General features: G+C 38.7%; 1 protein-coding gene and 1 pseudogene across 1 annotated transcript in view; one reads left to right on the forward strand and one right to left on the reverse strand.

Annotated features, from left to right (window-relative positions):
- LOC101660048 (serine/Arginine-related protein 53) overlaps positions 1 to 20,482 on the forward strand; it is a 252,447-nt gene that overhangs the window by 9,809 nt on the left and 222,156 nt on the right. The window contains exons 2-3 of the mRNA XM_045297659.1: positions 13,738 to 13,940; positions 14,864 to 14,989. Of these exons, the coding sequence (XP_045153594.1) occupies positions 13,747 to 13,940; positions 14,864 to 14,989 (320 nt within the window). The 5' untranslated portion in view covers positions 13,738 to 13,746. The remainder of the gene's footprint in view (positions 1 to 13,737; positions 13,941 to 14,863; positions 14,990 to 20,482) is intronic.
- Positions 5,013 to 6,648, reverse strand: LOC115872084 (annotated as a pseudogene).

Genomic DNA, 20,482 nt, shown 5'->3' on the forward strand with positions numbered 1-20,482 from the left:
ACTTCAGCCCCCCTCATTTGCATCGATATGATTATTTGTTTTGAGTCTTCAGATGCTTGATACCTGATCCCGTCAATACCTCATGATCACACAGGTCGGTGTGCTTCTTCCAAGTGGACTTTGTTGCTTCCCTGCTAGATGGCTGCGTGTTTAACTTCAAACCTTTAAGACCCTAGATGCTATGTTTTGTAATAGCTGGGCACCATCAGCTTTCTTCAGTTTTGCTTATGCACCCATTTTGACTTTAGTGATCATGTTGGGAAGGTGAGCATCACAGAATGTCAGGTTATTAGGACAAAGTGTTCTTGCATTGAGGGAATACTTGAGTAGAGGCTCATTGCCTGTCTACTACCTTAATACTTAACAATTAAATATATGTACATAGACCTATATCCTTATCATTATATATTAATATATTTACATAGGTGCCTGCTTATATTTATATCTCTCTTTTGCCTCCTAGTTCTTTCCTCTATTTCTTTTTACTTTCCTTTTGTCCCACTATCATGTTCAACCTTCATTCAACTCTCAGTACTTTCTCTTAGTTACATTGCACTTGATCAAACCATACCAGGCATTCTATGCCCTCCTTGCCATCGATTTTGGATCTTTTACTGTTGTCTTTTCCCTGGGTTTGTTGTCTGCCCCTTTTCTTTCTCCCAACTCCTCCTGTCCCATGTCCCTGCAGAGCTGTCGGCCCTGTTATTTTTTCCTCGGGATTGTTTATCCTGCCTATCTTATATGGACAGACATGAAATGCCCTTTTTGACAATGAGTGCACCTTCATTCCTCTTAAATTTGCCATTCTCTGCATAGTAAGCCATATGATTTTCTGATTCAAAGTAGTCAGTGCCAGCCCATTTCAGCTCACTAACTCCTACAACCTTTGTGTTTCATTTCATTTTTGACAACTTCCAATGTTCCTGGGTTCATACTTTGCATATTTCATATTCTGATTATTAATTTGATATGTTGCTGTTCTTCTATTACATTTGATATGTTGCTGTTCTTCTATTACACAACATATTAATTTGATATGTTGTGAGCCATGCCGCATCAGCCAGTGAAGGTCCTCTGGGCTTTACCCCCGCAGGCTTTCTTATAACTAAGTCATGATGGTTGAATGATTCTGAGAAGGCAACCCTTCCTTAACCATATTTCAAGTACCTTCTGATCTGAGTGATTCATTTACACTATCTGATAATTTTCTGCTTTTGTGCATGAGGTTTTCAGTATCTGACAGTGTTTCAGCGTTATTCATAAGACTTTCATTGGGGTTCCTCAGACGTGGAATTCCTTCTTCATATTATCCTCTTAGTCCATTCCTATTCCTTCTTCATTAGGATGGAAGCTCTGCTGAAATCTGTTCACTTTGAGTGACTCTGCCAGTACTTGAAATACCAGTAATACAGCTTCCAGCATCAGAGCATCGCACAAGCCATCGTAATATGACAAACTGACAGACAAGTGGTGGTAAGGATTTATTAGGAAGAATTTATAAGAAAATTAAAAATTGCATTGTTGAGTAAAATGCCAGGAAAAATATTCTGAGCAATTTTTACCCATCACTGCTATGCACCGTCTCATTCTTTGAGGGTAACAAGGGTTGTCCTTTAAGAATTTTGTTGGGAAACTTAACCCTATCCACCCTGCAACACGGATTTTGCCTCTTACGGCTTCTCTTTATTCCTCAAACTCAAAGAACCTTTAAAAGGAACACGATTTGAGTTCTTCAGGGATCCCCAAACTGCTATTTTTGACATGCTGTCAGTCAAAGAGCTCAGAACTAACTCTCTGGGGAAGGGTAAGAGAGATGGAAGTACAACCTTCAGAAGTATGTAGACTTAAATGGAGGCTATGTTGAGAAATAGTAGCTTCACATTTTGATATATTTGTTTAATACAGGTTTCTGTGATGTTGTAGCAATAATTTTTTACTTACTCCACTACAGCAGTTCTCAACCTGTGGGTCGCGACCCCTTTGGGAGTTGAATGACCCTTTCACAGTGGTTGCCTGATTCATAACAGTAGCAAAATTACATTTATGAAGTAGCAGTGAAAATAATTTTATGGTTGGGATCACCAAAACATGAGGAACTGTATTAAAGGGTTGTGGCATTAGGAAGGTTGAGAACCACTGCCCTAGTAGATGTTGTAGTTATTACATGTTGGGCTGTGATGTATGTGGTCAGTAGTTCAAGCCCACTAGTAGCTCTTTGGGAGAAAGACTGGGCTTTCTACTCCTGTAAACAGTTCCAGTCTCGGAAACCCACAGGAGGTCACTCTGGGTCAGCATTGAGTCTGTGGCAGTGAGTGAGTCCCGTAGTAGATATGTCCCAGCACATATATGTCCTTTGCCCCATGTTGTTGTTGTTAGGTGTCACCCACAGAACCCCTATGCACAACAGAAGTATATATTGCCCGGTCTGGCGCTGTGCTCACAATTGTTCCTATACCTGAGCCCCTTGTGGCTTGCAGCCACTGTGTCTATACATCTTGTTGAGGGCCTTCCTCTTTTTTGCTGCCTTTATCTTTTCTACTTTACGAAGCGTGATGTCCTTCTCCAGGGTCTGGTCTCTCTAGACAACATGTCTAAAGCATGTAAGATGAAGTCTTGCTATCCTTGTCTCTAAGGAACATTCTGGCTGTACTTGTTCTGAGGCACATTTGTCTGTTCTTTTGGCATTTTGCGGTCTTCTCACTATTCTTTGCCAACACAATTTAAATGCTTTGGTTCTTTGGTCATCCTTATCCCTCGAGGTTTTAAACATTTTTATTTTTGAAGGAAAGCAGCTCTCCGTTTGTTTACTGTTTTATGCTAATGATTTAAAACTCCCAACTCAGACTCTTGTGGTACTGAACCAAGGGCAGGATACAGGTAGATGAGGCTGAGGGCAGGCCTCTGGATGTGAACTTCCAGCCTTTGCCAGGTGAGCAGTGGTGGCTGCAGAGTATTGCTCAGGTGGGCAGAGCAGCATGCTCTGTCCCCTTAACACTTGCTTTCTCTAGTTCAGTGATTCTCAACCTTCCTAATGCTATGACCCTTTAATACAGTTCCTCATGTTGTGGTGACCCCACAACCATAAAATTATATTTGTTGCTACTTCATAACTTCAATTTTGCTACTGTTATGAATTAGGTGGCCCCTGTGAAAGGGTTGTTTGACCCCGAAGAGGTCGCGACCCACAGGTTGAGAACCTCTACTCTAGATCCTCTCCAGCTGCAGTGGTCATTTCCTCAACCATCTGCCAGAAGCTCTAGTAGTGACAGCAGCAGCGACAGCAGCAGCAGCAGCAGTGCTGATGACAACTGGAAGGGGGCTCTCATAATGTTTTATTGTAGTATTCACACAAACATAGCCCCGTTTCACAGACAGTCTGATGGACCTCAAGTGACATGTATACGTATTTTGAAAGAATGGGGCACTTAAAATCTGAACTTGCTGTCCTTATCAGTGAGTTGTTAATGTGTCTTTCCATACAGTACGCATCACCAATGGAGTTAAGTACGTATTAAGAACTAAACGAAGCACCAAGCTCTCTGCCATCAAGTTGATTTGGACTCTTATCTGCCCTATAACGCAGTGTTACTCAAAATAGACGCTACCGCCTCCTGGGGGGTGCTGGAACGATCTAGGGGGACTTCAGATATGTACACTTTTTCCAGGATTGTGGGCTGTAATACAAAAGTTTCTATTTGCCAGTAGGGTGTGAAAGTATTTATTTTTCTTTCTGAAAAAAGGGTAGTAGGCGAAATAATTTGGCAAGTGTTATATAGTTTCCAAGATTGTAAATCTTTACAAAAGAAGATAGCTTCATCTTTCTCTCACTGAATAGCTGGTGGGTTTGGACTGCTTACCTTATAGTTAGCAGCCCAATGTTTATCATTACAGTGCCAACAGGCCCCGTCCTTCTCCACAGGAGTGTGTAATATTAGTTGAGCACCCATGACTTCAAAGAGCAATTATGGGTGGAGCTTTCATAGTATGCATTTTCCTTTCTAGGCAAAGCATTGAGCAACTCTGAATTAGTGCACTCAGTGGCATCACTTAAGGTTCTCTCTGATCACAGTAACTTTTTTCATAAAAGCCGTTTCACCCGGACCTCGTTTTTTTGTGATGGCTGATTTAAGAGAACAGTGTGCAGCTGTGAAATTTGTTTTCTGCTGAGAAAAACTTCACAGAAACTGTTGTGATGTGGAACACAGTTCACAAGGACAGTGCTATTGGAAAAACTCAAGTGTAGGAGTGGTCTTCTTGTTTCAAAAAGGTGAAATGTCAATTGATGACAAACGTCATTCTGGATGTTCATTAACTTCTTAACTAGACGAAAATGTTAACAAAATTTGTGCACTTGTGCTTGAAGACTGATGAGGGACCATTGAAGAGATGGGGAAGTTATCTGGACTCTGTTGGAGCTTGGTTCAGTGAATTTTAATGGACATTTGGAAATGAGAAGGGTCACTGAAATTTGAGCCTCAGGTTCTGACTGACCATCAAAAAGCATCAACTGCTCAGAAGCAACCCAGACTTTTTTTCCAAGGTCACTACTGGTGATGAGACATGGTGCTATTTTTATGACCTTGAAAGCAAATATCAATGAAGCCAGTGGAAGATGCCATCGTCTCCTCATTCATAAAAGCTCATCAGGTGAAATCAGAGATCATGAGGATGCTCATTTGTTTTTTGTTTTTTTTAAGTCAGCAGTTTTTAATAAAAAGTCTGACATTTATAAACAAAAGAGGGCCATCATAATGTTGATGAGCTCATCTGGGCATGCATGATTTATAGATATATAAAATTTCCAAAGATAGGTTTACAGTGATAAATTCTAGAAGAATAAGAACTTTAAAAAAGTCAGTCTAGACTGGTTCTGTTTTATCTCACCTGCTTCTGTCCGTTGTGTTGATAACTCTGGGAGTCCTGAGAGAGACACTGGGTCAGTAAATGTCCCGCTTATATTGGCCTCTTTCTGAGCATGCAGCTGCTGATGAAAATGTGATAAAGCTTCTACCTTAGTTTTGATGCTTCTTCATTAATTCACTTCTGGTTGAAAACTGGCAGGTCTTCCACTTCAGTCTCATCAGCCATTGTAGAAGCCCAAGAAGAGGTGGTTAGCCCAAACATGGAGAGGGACAGAAACTGGTCCAGGTGGATCGCAGTCGTTGGGCAGGTGGTGCAAGATGAACTCCATTCGGACCTTCCATTGCTTCTCACTCTCTGAGTAGGAGCGAAACTACTCTGAGAAGTCGCTCACCTGATGCACCCAGACACCAGTTCCTCCAACTCTGCGGCTGCCTCACCACCCACCAAGCGCCCACTGCTGCTGAGGCTGCTTCTGCAGCCATCTCAGTACTCTAGCTTGCCTCTCTTGTCCCACACGCCTGACTTACCTGATCTCACTCTGTGTGACTTTTTTTGTTTCTCGAATGAAGAGGGACATGACAGGACAGCAATTTGATGGCAGAAGAGGTGAAGAAAAAAAATGAGGGAGTTTGAAAAGTGTTTCCAAGAATGGAATTGCAGATTTGACAAATGTATTAAGTGCAGTGGAGAGTACTTTGAAGGTGATTAGGTTGTTTTGTAAAAAAAGAAAAAAAAAATTAATTAAAAAAATACTTCATTTTGTGGGAAAATATTCAGATGTGTTTTTGGTACCCCTCATATATTCCATTATATGCTTACTACGTTGGGGATGCTAGTTACAGTAGGGAAATCTAGTGGCAAGTACATATCTATGGTAGTTAACTGTCTTTGAATTGACTACCCACTCATAGACACCACATATGCTACAGAATGATATGCTTCCTGGGCTTGTGCCATCTCCCGGATCAGTTGTGGATCGTTAGGGTTTCATTGACTGTTTTTCAGAAGTAGATCTTCGAGTGTTTCTTCCTAGTTTGTCTGTCTGGAAGCCACTCCTGACATCTTTTCAGCATTACAACAGCCTGCAAGTCTCTGCTGACATCCATGAAGGTTCCAATATCTTGCCAATATTTGTTATTTAAAAAAAATTTTTTTTAAGTAATAGCTATCTTAATGGGGCTACATGTCATTATGGTTTGATTTGCATTTTCCTAATGACTAATGATGTTGGGCATCTTAATGTGCTTACTGGCCATTTGTTTATCTGTTTTGGAAAAACATCTATTCAAGTCCTTTGCCCATTTTTGAATGGTTGTTTTTGTTGTCGAGTTCATTGTATACTCTATATTAAACCTTTAACAAACATGTAATTTTCAAATATTCCATTTTATGGGTTTTCTTTTCACTTTCTTGGTATGATGGTTAATTTAATTTGTCATCTTGGTTAGGCTATGGTACCCAGCTGTTTGGTCAAATATTAGTCAAGACATTTATGAAACAGTGTGATTAAATCAGTTGGCCATGAGTAAAACATTACACGAGTGGACTTTATCCAATCAGCAAAGGACCTTAGAGCAAAAAGGAAATTTCCATAGAGGGTATTCTGCCAGGAATCCCTTCTCTCTTCCCATCACCTCACCTACATATTTTGGGATAAGCCTACAGAAATTCTTAGACTGTTTAACATATAGATTTTGGATTTGCTAGCTCTCCTAGCCACTTGAGCAGCTGCTTAAAACAAATCTCTCGTGTGGATATATACCCATAAATTTTCAAGATAGCCATTATTCTTATTTTGGGGATAATTTTCCTTTGTCTGTTCTGATGGAATCTCTCTCACTAGTTCTGTTTCTCTAGAGAACATGGAAACACATTGTTTTCTAGTTTTGCATATCTCTAATGTCTGGTTTCATAAAAGACAACTGGGTTCTCATCTGCATCTGTATTCAATCTATTGCAATGGGTCTTTTTGATTGAAATTTATGAAAAAAATATGATACCATGCAAATATATTGTTAGAAAAAGCAGAATTTTCATAGCCTTTACAGATTAAAACAATATATATATATTTTTTGATACCACACTGTTAGTCTGGGTTGACAACAAATCCATAGAAACAAATCCAGAGACACTTGTGTGTGTAAGAGACCTTTATATCAAAGAGTAATTGAATATCAGGAAACCATCCTAACCTAGTCCAATTCAAGTCCATTAATCTGATATTAGACTTATGCAGCACCTGCAATGATGCAAAAGGCAGGAAAATCACAGGCCAGTAGGTGCTAAGTCTTGAGGTTCCAGTAACTGTAGAAGCATCTCCAGGGCTCTCTCAGGGCTCAGTGTGCTTTCATGTGGCGTGTCAACAGGAAGGTGAAGCAGAGAGAGTTTGGCCTGCCTCCAGGTATCTCTTAAAAGGTTGGTTGCAGTGTGCTATTTGAAAGCCTGCCGGGGGGTGGTGGTGTCATATCCTCGTCAATGAGGGTGGCACGTGATGGTGACCAATGCCCATCTCTAGACAGCTGGACATACCTTTCAGATGGGTAGTGGGAAGATGAGTCACTTAGGGTACAGTATAGCAATAATGAAACCCACAACCTTCCTCTAGTTCTTAAACGCTTCCTCCCCCCAACTACCAGGACCCCAATTCTGCCTTGCAGACCTGGTTAGACCAGATGATGCACAGGGCTACAGATGGGAATTGGAAACGGAGGGAATCTAGGACAGATGAACCTCTCAGGACCAGGGGTGAAAGTGGCGATACCAGGAGGGAAAGGGGGTGTAGAAAGGGGGAATTGATCACAGGGAGCTACATATAACCTCCTCTCTGGGGGATGGGCAGCAGAGGGGTGGGTGAAGGGAGACGCCAAGCAGTGTAATATAAGATACAATAATAATTTATAAATTATCAAGGGTGCATGGGGGAGAGGGGAGGAGGAAGGGAGGGGGAGGGGAAAAAAGGAAAATGAGCTGATTCCGGGAACCCAAGAGGAAAGCGAATTTTGGGAATAATGAGGGCAACAAATGTATAGATGTGCTTTACACAATTGATCTATGTATTGTGATGAATTGTATGAGCCCCAATAAATTGATAAAAAAAAAAAAAAGAAAGAGAGCCTGCCAATTGCTTTTTGAGTTATTTTCAAGGCGTGTGGCCTAGCTTTCATACACCTGTGGCTGTGACCCCATTTTGAAGGGCATTATCTGCTAACATGGGATGAGATTGAGTTCTGATTTTTGTAAACAGTGTGAATTGGACCACACTCTGTTTAATCCTTAGTTACTATTACAGTGGATGTAAGGAATTATATGCTACAGCTGCAAGGAGAGAGAGAACTTTCTAGAATCTAGAGTGACCTGGGGAAAAGCCTGGCTAAGATTAGTAAGCCAATTCCTACTGGAAACATCTTGCCCGAGGCTTCAGGTCATCTATGCATAAATAAAATACAGCTCAGGAAGTGGAGAAGAGATGATTACATTTGGTGAAATTTTATTGCACCATGTAACTCCCACCAAATGACTTTTTCCTGCATGGGTCTGATAAGAAGGTGGGGAGACGATAGTGATAGGATTCACCTGTGAGTAATTGTGAACAGGATCTCTGCAATGCAATCCAGAGCTCACACTGGGAAGACAGGATGGAGTGCATCTTTTGGTCCCAACATCTGTTTTATCCCTGCCTGACGTTCAGATTGAACTGCACCACCACCACATGAGACATTTCCTCAATCTTTCATGAGTTCTCTGGGACACTGTAGTGATTTGTAAAATCTCTAGACTTCAGGAAATATACTTAAGAGTAGTGGGAAAAGATGGAGCAGATGATCAACTTGCAGGAGATTGACTTTTGGAACCTTTAAAATCTCCAACTTCTTGGGATTGGTTTGCTATTAATTGTTTAACAGATTAGTAACACATCTTTTCACACTCTATTACATAATTCATTGGTCTGTCTTGCACTCTTCATGTATATTTTCTAACGCAAGTGTTTGTGATATTGTACATTGGCCAATTGGAAAATATTGGAGTTATTTATGTCTTCTAATTGTTGACACCCTTTATTTTATAATATCAAAGACTCATATTTGTTAATATCACTATTGATTTTATTAGAGAAGTCTTGAAATCTTGGTAATCTGTCACGGTAGATAGAAGTTATCCAAAACTCTAATTTTTGTTTGAAAGCTTTACTTTTATCATTGACACCAAAGCTGTCAGCTTTCTTTAAAAAGAGTCCTTTCATTTTGAGGAAATATCTGGCAAATACTGAAGTCTGAATAATCATAGTTGGTCAGTTCTTTGAAGTATAAATAGTGTCCCATGATAATAGCAGCTAGTTTAGCCTGCAGTTCAACTGCAGATATGTTTTTTTTCTCAAGATAACCATCTTTCCCCATTATGCGGTAGTTATTTTCTGAAAAATTTGTCTTCCTCTTTTCTCTGTTGTTTTTGTGAAATGCAAACCCCTTGGTGTTGAGTCTCTTAGGTGGTTCCTCTCTTTTCTCCTATTTTTCTTTTGTCTTTTTGTCTACTCTCTTTGAGTGGTGTTTTTAGCTTCCAAAACGATTGTTGTATTTAATTGATTTAATTTAAATGATTTTTTTTTAATTTAAGTTCTCTCTCGTGTTCTTTACATGTTGCTCACATTATTCCTGATGGTCTTTTCATAGGTGTTTCTCAGGATATTACTGTGATTTTTTTTTTCCCCTTAAAGTTTTCTGCCGCATGTTCCAAATGCATGCTGAGTTGCTCGTTTTGTTTGCTTGATTTGTGAGGCTTGTTTTGTGATTTGTTTGCTTGATTTATGAGGAAGACTTTCATCACATGTAAGGTTATTTGTTGCATATTCACAGGCTTACAGAAACTATTTAAGATCTGGGCTTATCAATTGGTGGGCTTCATTATAGGGTGACTGGGTGAAGACCTAGCTTTTTCATTGGCACACATGCGAATATTAGATATCCTGTCTCAGGTATTGTTTGGTGTTGACCAAGAATTTTTCAGGTTCCTTCCTAAGCACCCAGTTCATAGACTTTCTCTGAATCCTTTTACCTTTTGTTTGCTTTCTTTTTGTTCTTTTTTCTGAATTCCTGAACCTGGTGTTTCATCAGTTTACTGGTTTTCTAAAATAGACCTCCTCTTCTGCTCCAGGTAGTAGGGGCAGGGGGCCAAAGATTCAGTCTTTTTCCATTTTCAACCAATGGTGCTATGCCTTACTGGGCCTATTAGGATGGCTGGTGTCTCCAATTCCTGGTCCTTCCTGATTTTTAGTATGTGAATTGACTTTCTTCAAGTAGGAATGCTGGGAAGTTGCTTGATATTCAGCATTTCTAGTTCTGAATCCTCCACACGTTTTTCATTTGCTAAAGATTTGTTGGCATATCTTGTCTACTGTCCTGTTGTTTTCTAGTCCCTCTCCTTGTGACTGTATGTACTTCTTTATTCCTTTACTTTTATTTTAGTATATTTTAAAAACCAGGTAATAGCAAAGTAATAAAAACTTTTTTGTGGATAGGAAAATTCCTTACATGTGTAAATATTACAGCAAAGCAGAAAAGAAGCCAAGAAGTAAGAAAACTTAGTTTAACCCATAATTGTGTACATATTTAAAAATGGATCTATGGGGGTTTTTCAAAAAGTTCGTGGGAAAATTTCATTAGTTTTCAATTCGACTTTTCAAAAAAAAATTTTTGAATCTTCCTTTTGCGTGTGTATACACATGTGCATACTATATATACCCGTGTGTTTAATTAAATACATACATTATGCACACAAGTACATTGTACATGTATGCACATTAAACATACACGTATAATTTCAAAATCAGAGTATTTTAAAGCTGCAAAGGATCATGGTGATCTTTTCTAGCCGGCAATTGTAAGAAACTGACTTAGATCCCTTTGTGATTTACTGAAAGTTTCAAAAGAAAACTTTCTCAATGTTTTGCTAAGCTTCTTTGTTAGCCAGATGAATACCGTGGAGGTCCAGAACTATATTTGAAGTCTTTCGTTCTATTTAAGTTAACCCTATAACGCCTGAATTTTTAATTTCAGAAAATTTTTTTTTGTTTTTGTTCTTTACTTTCATAGTTATCAATATATATATTAATATATACATTTAATTAAATGTTATGAAAACGTGCTCGGCATTATAGGGTTAAATAGCTTAAAATTAAAGAAAAAAATTTATTGTGGTTTTGGTGAGAATTTCCAGAGCAGATTAGCATCCTAGTTAACAATTTATTCACATTTTGTGTCATGCCCTGAATTGTCATCCTTCAGTGTCATAGCACTCTAACCACTTTCTCCCTGGCTTCCCTGGTTCCCATTCACCCAGCTTTCTTGTCACTTCCTGCCTCTGAGTTTTGTTTCAGGGCATTTGCTGGCCCCTTGGTCTCATATGGTGTCTTAGATAGATTAAAGCTTTGAATTGAAGCACTCACAGTGATTGTTAGCACTGGAATTAGGAAGGAGTTGGCTTACATGATTTTGAAAGCAAATCAGTCAGCTAACTTATTAATTTGTTTATACTCACTATCATTCAGTTGATTCAGATTGTATAGTGATCCCATAGGGTTTTGAGGCTGTACAACTTTAATATAGCAGATAGCCTCATCTTTCTCCTGAAGGAGTGGCTGTTGGGTTTGAAACACCTATGGTTAGTCGTCCAACACCTACCTTACCTACCTATCAGGGCTAGTTGGCAGTGTCGCAAGAGCTCCTTATTTTTTTAAAGGATCTCTTGTGGTGAAGTTGGTTTCACCATGGGAGAAAGATGAGATTTCCTGCTTCTGTAAAGATTTATAGCAGTATTTCCAAAGTGGGTGATGCTGCAGTGAATTATTTAATATAGGTCTTTAGCCAGAGCCTCCAACCCCCACCAAACGATCTTTCCCTGCATGAGATGGTCCAAAAAACCCAGATTTTTTTCAAAGCTATGTATTAAAATTTATTTTACAAAACAACCTTATCACCTTCAAAGTACTCTTCATTACACTTAATATGTTTGTCAAATCTGCGATTCCGTTCTTGGAAACATTCCCCCCCTCCCCCACCCGCCCCCAATTTCACAAGCAATGATAGTGCATTATTTCAATGTGTACTTCGAAATTTAGAATTTTCAGCTAGAAAACTAGAATTCTAAGATGCTGAAATATCTTCAGGAATATTAAAATGAAAGAATAGGTAGTTGATCCCTAATGTGTACAATTAATGAAAAATAAATTTAACAGAGAAGAACACTGTAATGAACTGTCCTTAGGATTGACATTTGGTGTGTGTGTGTGTGTGTGTGTGTGTGTGTATGTAGTATAGATATACCATAATCTAAAGAAGATTTACTGTACTTTAGATGAAAATTCATATAGCAAATTAGGTTTCAATTATTAATTCATGCACAAATTAACATTGGCTTCAATTTTTGCACTGTGTCCCCACCCTCTTCATCTTCTCCCTTGAATTACTCTTTTCTATTTGTCTGGTTTCCATGTCTTTCCCTGGCTTGTCTTTGGTTTGTGGCACATGTTACCTTTGCGGTCTCCTGTGTCGATTGTTCCAAGAGTACAGCCTTGCAGTGTTGTTTCCTTTATAGACCAGACTGTTACTTGGCCAAAGATGGCTTCACTGTTTAGTAGGCCATCTTAGGGCACTAGTTTTGGTGGTCCTTGTCTTAGTAAGTCTTGTTTTTAGACTTGAATTTTGTTCTACATTTTTTAGCCATTCTAACGAGGACCTTCTATTGTGGTGCTGGTCAGAATGGTTGGTAGTAGCTGGCACCATCTAGTCCCTCTGGTCTCAGTTTAGAGGAAGCTGTGGTTCATGTCAGCCATAGTCCTTTGGACTCATTGCTTTCTTGAGTCTAGTTTTCTCATTCTTCTTTGCTCCAGGCAGGGAGAGATCAGTAGTTTCTTCTGAAGTGGCCAGTCACAAGCACTTAAGAGCCTATATTCTGTTCACCAGACTGGGATATATATAGAACATTATCTTTATGAACTGTGCTTTGCCAGTTGACTGAGCTCTCCCCTAAAACTATGCTAGTAAGTGTTCAAGTCCAGAAATTCAATCCCAGTGTCTAAGTAGTTTCCATAACTGTGCCACCATATATTCCCGTATATGTATACATGTATGTATACATGTAGTATCTGACAAATATGTATGTAAAATACTCACAACCATACCTTTCTAAGTACTTAGGTGTACTCCCCCATGACCTACCTCACATATTTTCAACCGAAACCAAACCCACTTGCCATCAAGTTGATTCTGATTCATAGCAACTCTATATAGGGGTTCTGAGGCTATGAATCTTTACAGGAGCAGATGAGTTTGAGCCACCATCCTTGCCATTAGTAGTCCAACATTTTCCCGACAGTGCCACCAGAGTACCTCTCTCACCCAGTTAGCGTATATATTTACATTTGTAGTTACGGTACTTATAAATTGATTGTTGTTATTGTTGTTGTAAGATTTTATATGTTAATAGCATTTACTTTAAGTTGCCTTTTATTCTTTACTGACTTTCTTTGTCTTCCTTTGCCTGGTCACATTGTGTTTCATTCCCTCATGTTGTGTGTCGACTTTTTCTTCACCAAAATTAATACCCTGTGCTGTCAGGTTAGCAATTCTGCTCTCTTGCCTTTCTAAAGATGGGCTTTTTGAGAGAAATTTGGGAAAATTGGGGGCAAATTTATATTGTTCATAAATTCTAGGTACAGTTCATTGATATCAGAAAAGCCTATACTAGAGCTATTCTCATGTCCTATCAAGAAGCTGGGCACATTTAAAATTTACTTTAAATATATATATATTTTTAAAACCCCACCTTATTAAATTTCTCCATTGAGCTATTATGTTACAAATAATTTTCTTTGAATTTAAGCTTATAGAAATGGGACGCCGGTCATCAGATACTGAAGAAGAAAGCCGAAGTAAGAGAAAAAAGAAGCACCGTAGACGGTCATCTTCAAGTAGTTCTTCAGACAGTAGAACATATAGCCGGAAGAAAGGTGGGAGGAAATCAAGGTCAAAGTCAAGATCTTGGTCCAGAGATCTTCAGTTTCGTTCACATTCTTATGACAGAAGGTGATTTTTAAAAACTTTTTAATTTATTCATAGGGTAGCCCTGGTAGCATAGTGGGTTACGTGTTGGGATGCTAACCACAAGGTCAGCAGTTCTAAACCACCAGCTGTTATGTGGGAGAAAGTGAGGATTTCTATTCCCATAAAGAGTTAGTCTTAGAAACCCAAGGGGCAGTTCAGCTTTATTCTACAGGGTCTCTGTGAGTCAGAATCAACTCCATGGCAGTGAGTTTATTTCTTTGGCTAGAATTAATATATATATTTATATTTACTTTTACGTTTGTTGGGTAAGACATTTATTAAACACTTTTTTTCAAAGCAAGTTATATATTCACAAGAATTAGGTCCCCAAACAGAGGGTTTTCACCTGGCCTGGCTTGGTGGTATAGAGGTTAAGCTCTCAGTCGCTAACCCACAGATTGGTAGTTTGAACCTACCCAGTAGTTCTTAGGAGAGAAAACCTGACAATCTGCTTCTGTAAGAGCTGCAGCCTATAGATTCCTGTGGGGACTGTTCTACTCTGTTACTTTGGGTCATGAATGAATTGAAATCAACTGTGGCACTCAACAACCACACCCTGGGTGCTTAGTGGCCTTTGTTTATTCTTTTCAGTCGTGGATATAAACTGATTTAGCTCTCATCCTGTAATAGTTGATAAATTTAGTACTGTAGATGAGTTGAAATCCATAATGCCTTGATTAGCAGTGTATTCATTGCTAAATTGTGAATCAGTCAAATCTGAATATTCAAGAAAATTAGTATTTGCATTTATTTCTATTTGCTTCAAGGCAGGAGAGAAATGAACTATAATCACCTTCGCTACATAGTAAAAATGAGATGATTCTTTCAAAATCTAGAAGATTTCTCTGCAATGTCCATAATAAAAACAATTTAAAGCAATGCAATTTGATTATATCTTATTTCAGACGCAGGCATCGGTCAAGCAGTAGCTCATCTTATGGCTCAAGAAGAAAGCGAAGTCGAAGTCGATCAAGGGGTCGAGGGAAATCCTACAGAGTTCAGAGGTCTAGGTCAAAAAGCAGAACAAGAAGGTATGCTATATCAGATATTTGTGGCTATAACAGACTATCCTGAAGTCTAGTGGCTGAAAGCAATAATAATTTGGTTTTTCATGGTGTTGCAGTTTTGACACTGTTCAGTTAGCAGTTCTGCTCATCTCACATGGGCTACTCATTGATGACACCTTCACTGGAACTGGATGACCCAGTGTGCCCTCAGTCATCTATCTGGCCTTTGGTGGTTGGTGCTGGCTACCTACCGCCAGGGTGCCTCTGTTCTTCTGTACATGGTTTCTCATCCGCCAGTAGGCTAGGCTGGGTTTTTTCACATAATAGTGGAATTATTTCACTAGGGTGGAAGCAGAAGTTAATTTATGTAATGGGAATTGTATTTAAATAAAATTAAAAAAATTAAAAAAATACTTTTATTGGGGGCTCTTACATCTCTTTTCACAATCCTTACATGCATCCAGTGTGTCAAACACATTTGTACATATGCTGCCATCGGTCATTTTCAAAGCATTCCCTTCCCACTTGAGCCCCTGATATCAGCTACCCATTTCTTCCCCTTCCCTCCTCCACTCACCTTCCCTCACGAACCCTTGATAAGTTCTAGATTATTATTTCCATGTCTTACATTGTCCTCCGTCACCCCTCACCCACTTTTCCATTTTTCGTCCCCCTAGGAGGGGGTTCTAGATTGATCCTTGTGATCAAGTCCTCCTCTGCCCCCACTATCCCCAAATCCTACTGGTATCTCTACTCTCATTGTTGGCCCCGAGTGGTTTGTCTATCCTGGATTCCCTGTGTTGTGGGTTTTTATCTGTAGCAGTGTGCATCTTCTGGTCTAATCCTGATTTGTAAGGTAGAATTGAGGTCATGATAGTGGGGTGAAGGAAGCACCAAAGAACTCAGTTGTGTGTTTCATCAGTGCTGTACTGTACCCTGACTGGCTCATCTCTTCCCTGTGACCACTTTGTGAGGGGATGTCCAATTGTCTACAGGTGAGCATTGGGTCTCCACTCCACCCCCACCTTCCCCACCCCCATTCACCTTGGGTATGGTTTTGTTCTGGGTCTTAGATGCCTGATACATGATCCCATTGACACCTCATGATCACACAGGCTGGTGTGCTTCTTCCATGTGGGCTTTGTTGCTTCTGAGCTAGATGGCCGCTTGCTTATCTTCAAACCTTTAAGAGCCCAGACGCTGTATCTTTTGATAGCCAGCCACCATCAGCTTTCTACACATTTGCTTATGCACCCATTTTGTCTTCAGCGATTGTGTTGGGAAGGTGAGCATCACAGAATGCCGGATTGTTGGAACAAAGTGTTCTTGTTTTGAGAGAGTACTTGAGATGAGGCCCAATGTCCATCTGCAACTTTAATTCTTAACATATAGATATGAGTACATAGTTCTAGTCACCTCTTGTTATGTATGTATTCACATATGTAAATGCCTGTATTTAGGCCTCTATAAATGTCCTTTGCCTCCTAGTTGTTTCCTCTATTTCTTTTTACTTTCCTCTTGTCCCACTATCATGTTCGGCCTTCATTCAGGTTTAGTAATTCCTTGTTGCTACATTGCCCTTGATTAAGCCCCACTAGGCATCCTACGACCTTCCTTCTATTGATTATAGTTCAATTGTTCCCTTGTCAAGAAAAAAAATTTTTTAACCTTACTTTGCTATCAATCCCTCCCTGTTCTTTCAGTATGGCTAAATTAAACTTTTAAAAATAATTTGATGTATGTGTCTATTTCTGCACATCGTGTTAATTTTCTTCCCCCTAAACATATTTTGATTTTATCTTTTCTTCGGTACAGTTTTTGAAATATTAATATATCACACTCTGTCCAACTTTCTATGTTGCTATCTGGTAGGCAACTGCCTCTTCGGTTAAAATTTTTAAAAATTAGTTTGTTTTTCTTTTAAGAAAAAAAATTAGGTTACATCTGTAACATAAATGGAGTCCTCTGGCACAGTCAAGTGCTTTCAAACACTGATTGCAAAGACTGCCGGCTTGAAACCACCTAGAGTATCTAGGACGGTAAGTCTGGTGATTCGTTTCCCAAAAGTCACAGCCTTGACACTCCTGTGGACTAGTTCATTCTGCACGCAGGGGTCGAGTTGCCACACATGTGCACACGCAGAGTTAAGTGCTTTCACATTGGTTCTGAGTTACGGCGATCCAGTCTGCAACAGAATGAAACTGCCCGCTCCTGCCCCATTCTCGTCTCTGTCTCCTAGTTGGAGGCCATTGTTGCAGCCACTACATCAGTTCATCATGTTGAGCGTCATTGTCTTTTTTCCCACGGATTTTTCACCTTAGGAAGCCCGATGATAGCATCTAGATATTCTCGCACTTTGTTCTGTGTTGACTGCTAGTGGAAACCATGTGAATTCATAGAGATAGTACTATTTTTTTTAAAGTGCTGCTTAGTTCTGTGTTGTGTGGATGTATCATCGTTTCTTTACCCATTCTCCTATGTTTGGATATCTAGGATCTTGCCAATACTTTACAGTTAAAAATATGCCGCCATGAATAACTTGGTGTCATGATATTGTTGTATTTTGAAGGTATAAATATTTCGGCATGTATACTTACAAACAGGATTCACTTAGCTAGCTGAAAAGCTAAATAAGTTTTAGTTTGGAGATAGAAATTGCAAAATTCCTTTAAGCAATTTATGAGAATCCTGTTTTCCAACAGCCTCACCAACAGAATGCATTATCATATTTTTAAATGTCTGACAATCTGATAGGTACTAAATGACATGTCAGCATCATTTTAATTTTCATTTCTTTTATCCTCAGTGAGATTGAGTATTTTCACATTCTAAGGCCACGTGTGCGCGTTCTTGCTCTCGCTCTCGCTCTCGCTCTGTGTGTGAATTTTCTGTTCATGCCTTTTGAGATGTAGGTCTCTTTTTCTTCATTTTTTTAGTTACTTATCAGTCGTATTATCCCCTTATCTGTGACAGTCATACATATTGTAAATATCTTCTCCAGTTTTCAGTTGCCTTTGGATGTTGCTTATAGTATTCGTCTAAAACCAAACTCACTGCCATCAAGTCAATTTTGACCCACCGAGACCCTGAAGTGCAGAGTAGAGCTGCCTCTGGCTTTCTGACTGCAATTCCGTGCGGAAGAAGAAAGCCACATCGTTCTCCTGGGTTGTGGCTGGTGGTTTTCAACTGCTGACCTTGGGGTCAGAAGCCCAATGCACTGTTGCCACCAGATCTCCTCTGGTATTCTTGTTAAGTATACATTTTTTCATGTAGAGTTTTACATGTACTTGCCCACTGTTGTGAATTGCTGTTGAGTTGAGTACAACTCGAGTATGCATAGTGGAAACTGCCCCATTGGAGTTTCACGGTTGTCACCTTTCCGAATACCAGGCTTTACTTCTGAGGCATTGCTGGGTGGTTTTGGACTGATAACTTTGGGGTTGGTATGCCCCACTTAATCATTTGTGTCACCCAGGGACTCCTAGAGATATGCAAAATAATTTCTTAGGATTGGAATTTTTTTCTTCTATTTTGTTTATTTTTTCCTTGTCATTATCTTAAAAATATTTAAAAATTTAATTTTTATATTTTGTTTTTGTACTGTCTCCTTTATATTTAGTTAAGTTAGCTACCAGTTTGTCTAGTTAGTTAATTTAAGAATATTGATTTGAATTTAGCATTACATCTTCTATTTTTCTGTTATCTACTATATCCTCTTTTTATCTTACTTTCTGCTCTGTGCTTTTCTATTTTGTTGTTGTTTACTTCATTATTTTTCTAACATTTTGAGCTGGTAATTTAATTTATACTTAATTCTATTCAAATAATAGAATTACAGAAAGCTATGAATTATCCTCTAATCACTGCTTCAGATTTACCTACATATTATTATGAGAATTCTCAAACATTTCAGAAAGAGTAATTTTATAATCATTATTATAATATTTCCTACCACAAAAGTAATTCGATTCATGAAAACATTTAATGAAAAGATCCGTGGTTCAAACCCAGTCAGTGAGGCGATGGGATAATAGGGTCCTTATGAGTTAGAATAGACCCAAAGGTCTGCAGCACACATTATTTCTTTACAAGTAATTTAGAGGATTTATGTATTCATTTCTGTTAAGTCAATACCGAGTAGTGGAACCTACCTCATCATAGGGATAGATGTCTGTCTGGATCTTTGGGAGAAAGTATAACACTGTTTTACCGTATATACTCGTGTATAAGTGTATATACTTGAGTTTTCAGCACATTTTTAATGCAGTTTCTGTGGTAAAATTAGGCGTCTTGGCTGATATTTGGTCGGCTTATACTGCAGTATATACGGTGTTTTAGCTCTATCAAAGGATCCTTGGTGGTGTTGTGGGTTATGTGTTAAGCTGCTGACCTTAAATTTGGCAGTTCAAAATCACCAGCCACCCCTCAGGAGAAAGAAAGCCCTCCCATCTTAGAACCCACGGGGCAGTTACCCCGTCCTGAAGGTGGTTATGAGTTGGAATTGGCTCAGTGGCAGTGAGTTTTTAAAATCTTAGACAGTAAAACAAAATCTCAAATAACTTTTAAAACTTTTCCAAGGTAATGTATCATTTTATATTCTTGCTGACAGCTTGTGAGTGTTCCATTTGTCCATAAAGCCACCTACAGTTAGTATTTTTCATTTTAGTCACACTGGTGGCTGTGTTATTACATCTTATTATGGTTTTAATTTTGCACTTATAGAGGCAACTCTTATATCTATTATGCAGTTCAGATGAATTTTTATTTGTAGTAAGAGGTATGAGCTGTGGCTCATTTGCCCTCATATGGAGGTCACACACTTTTTTTTTCATAAGAGTTTCATTTCCTTCTGAGTAGTTTTGGTGCCTCTATAAAAAAACCAATTGACTGTATGAATGTCATTCTGTTCCTGGCCTGTCTATTTGGTTTTATTGATCTGTCTATTTTTACACTAGCTGCATGCCATCTTGATTACTGTAGTTTTATAATAAGTCTTAAAATCAGATATTGTTTGCATTTCCATGTAAATGTTAGGATCTCCTTGCCAATATCTTCAATAAGGACTCCTTGGATTTTGATTGTGAGTGCACTCACTCAATAGAATGGGAGAATTGGTATCATCATAATAGCAATGTCTTCTAATTCATGAACCTGATGGATCTCACCATTTTGTTGGATTTTCTTTTCTAAGTGATTTGTGTTCTTTAGGGAAATGTTGCATGTCTTTTGTTAAATTCATTTTTATGTTTCTTTGATACTATTGGCTACTGTCAACATTTCATTTTCTAATTATTTAATACAGTATATAGAGATGATTTTATGTTACATATTTTTATGGATATTTTGTATACCTTCACTGCTTTTATTCATTCTGGTAGATGTTTTGAAAATATTTTAGGATTTTCTATGAAAACAATTTATTTGAATGTTGAGGCAGTTTTACTTTTTAATTTTTGAGCTTTGTATAAAGTATTTCTTTTTCTTAGCTAATGGCATTGTCTAGTTTTTCAAGCTCAA

Source organism: Echinops telfairi, unplaced genomic scaffold (assembly GCF_000313985.2).
Source record: "Echinops telfairi isolate 266 unplaced genomic scaffold, ASM31398v2 ScPeMD7_7420;HRSCAF=8458, whole genome shotgun sequence".
Lineage (NCBI taxonomy): Eukaryota > Metazoa > Chordata > Mammalia > Afrosoricida > Tenrecidae > Echinops > Echinops telfairi.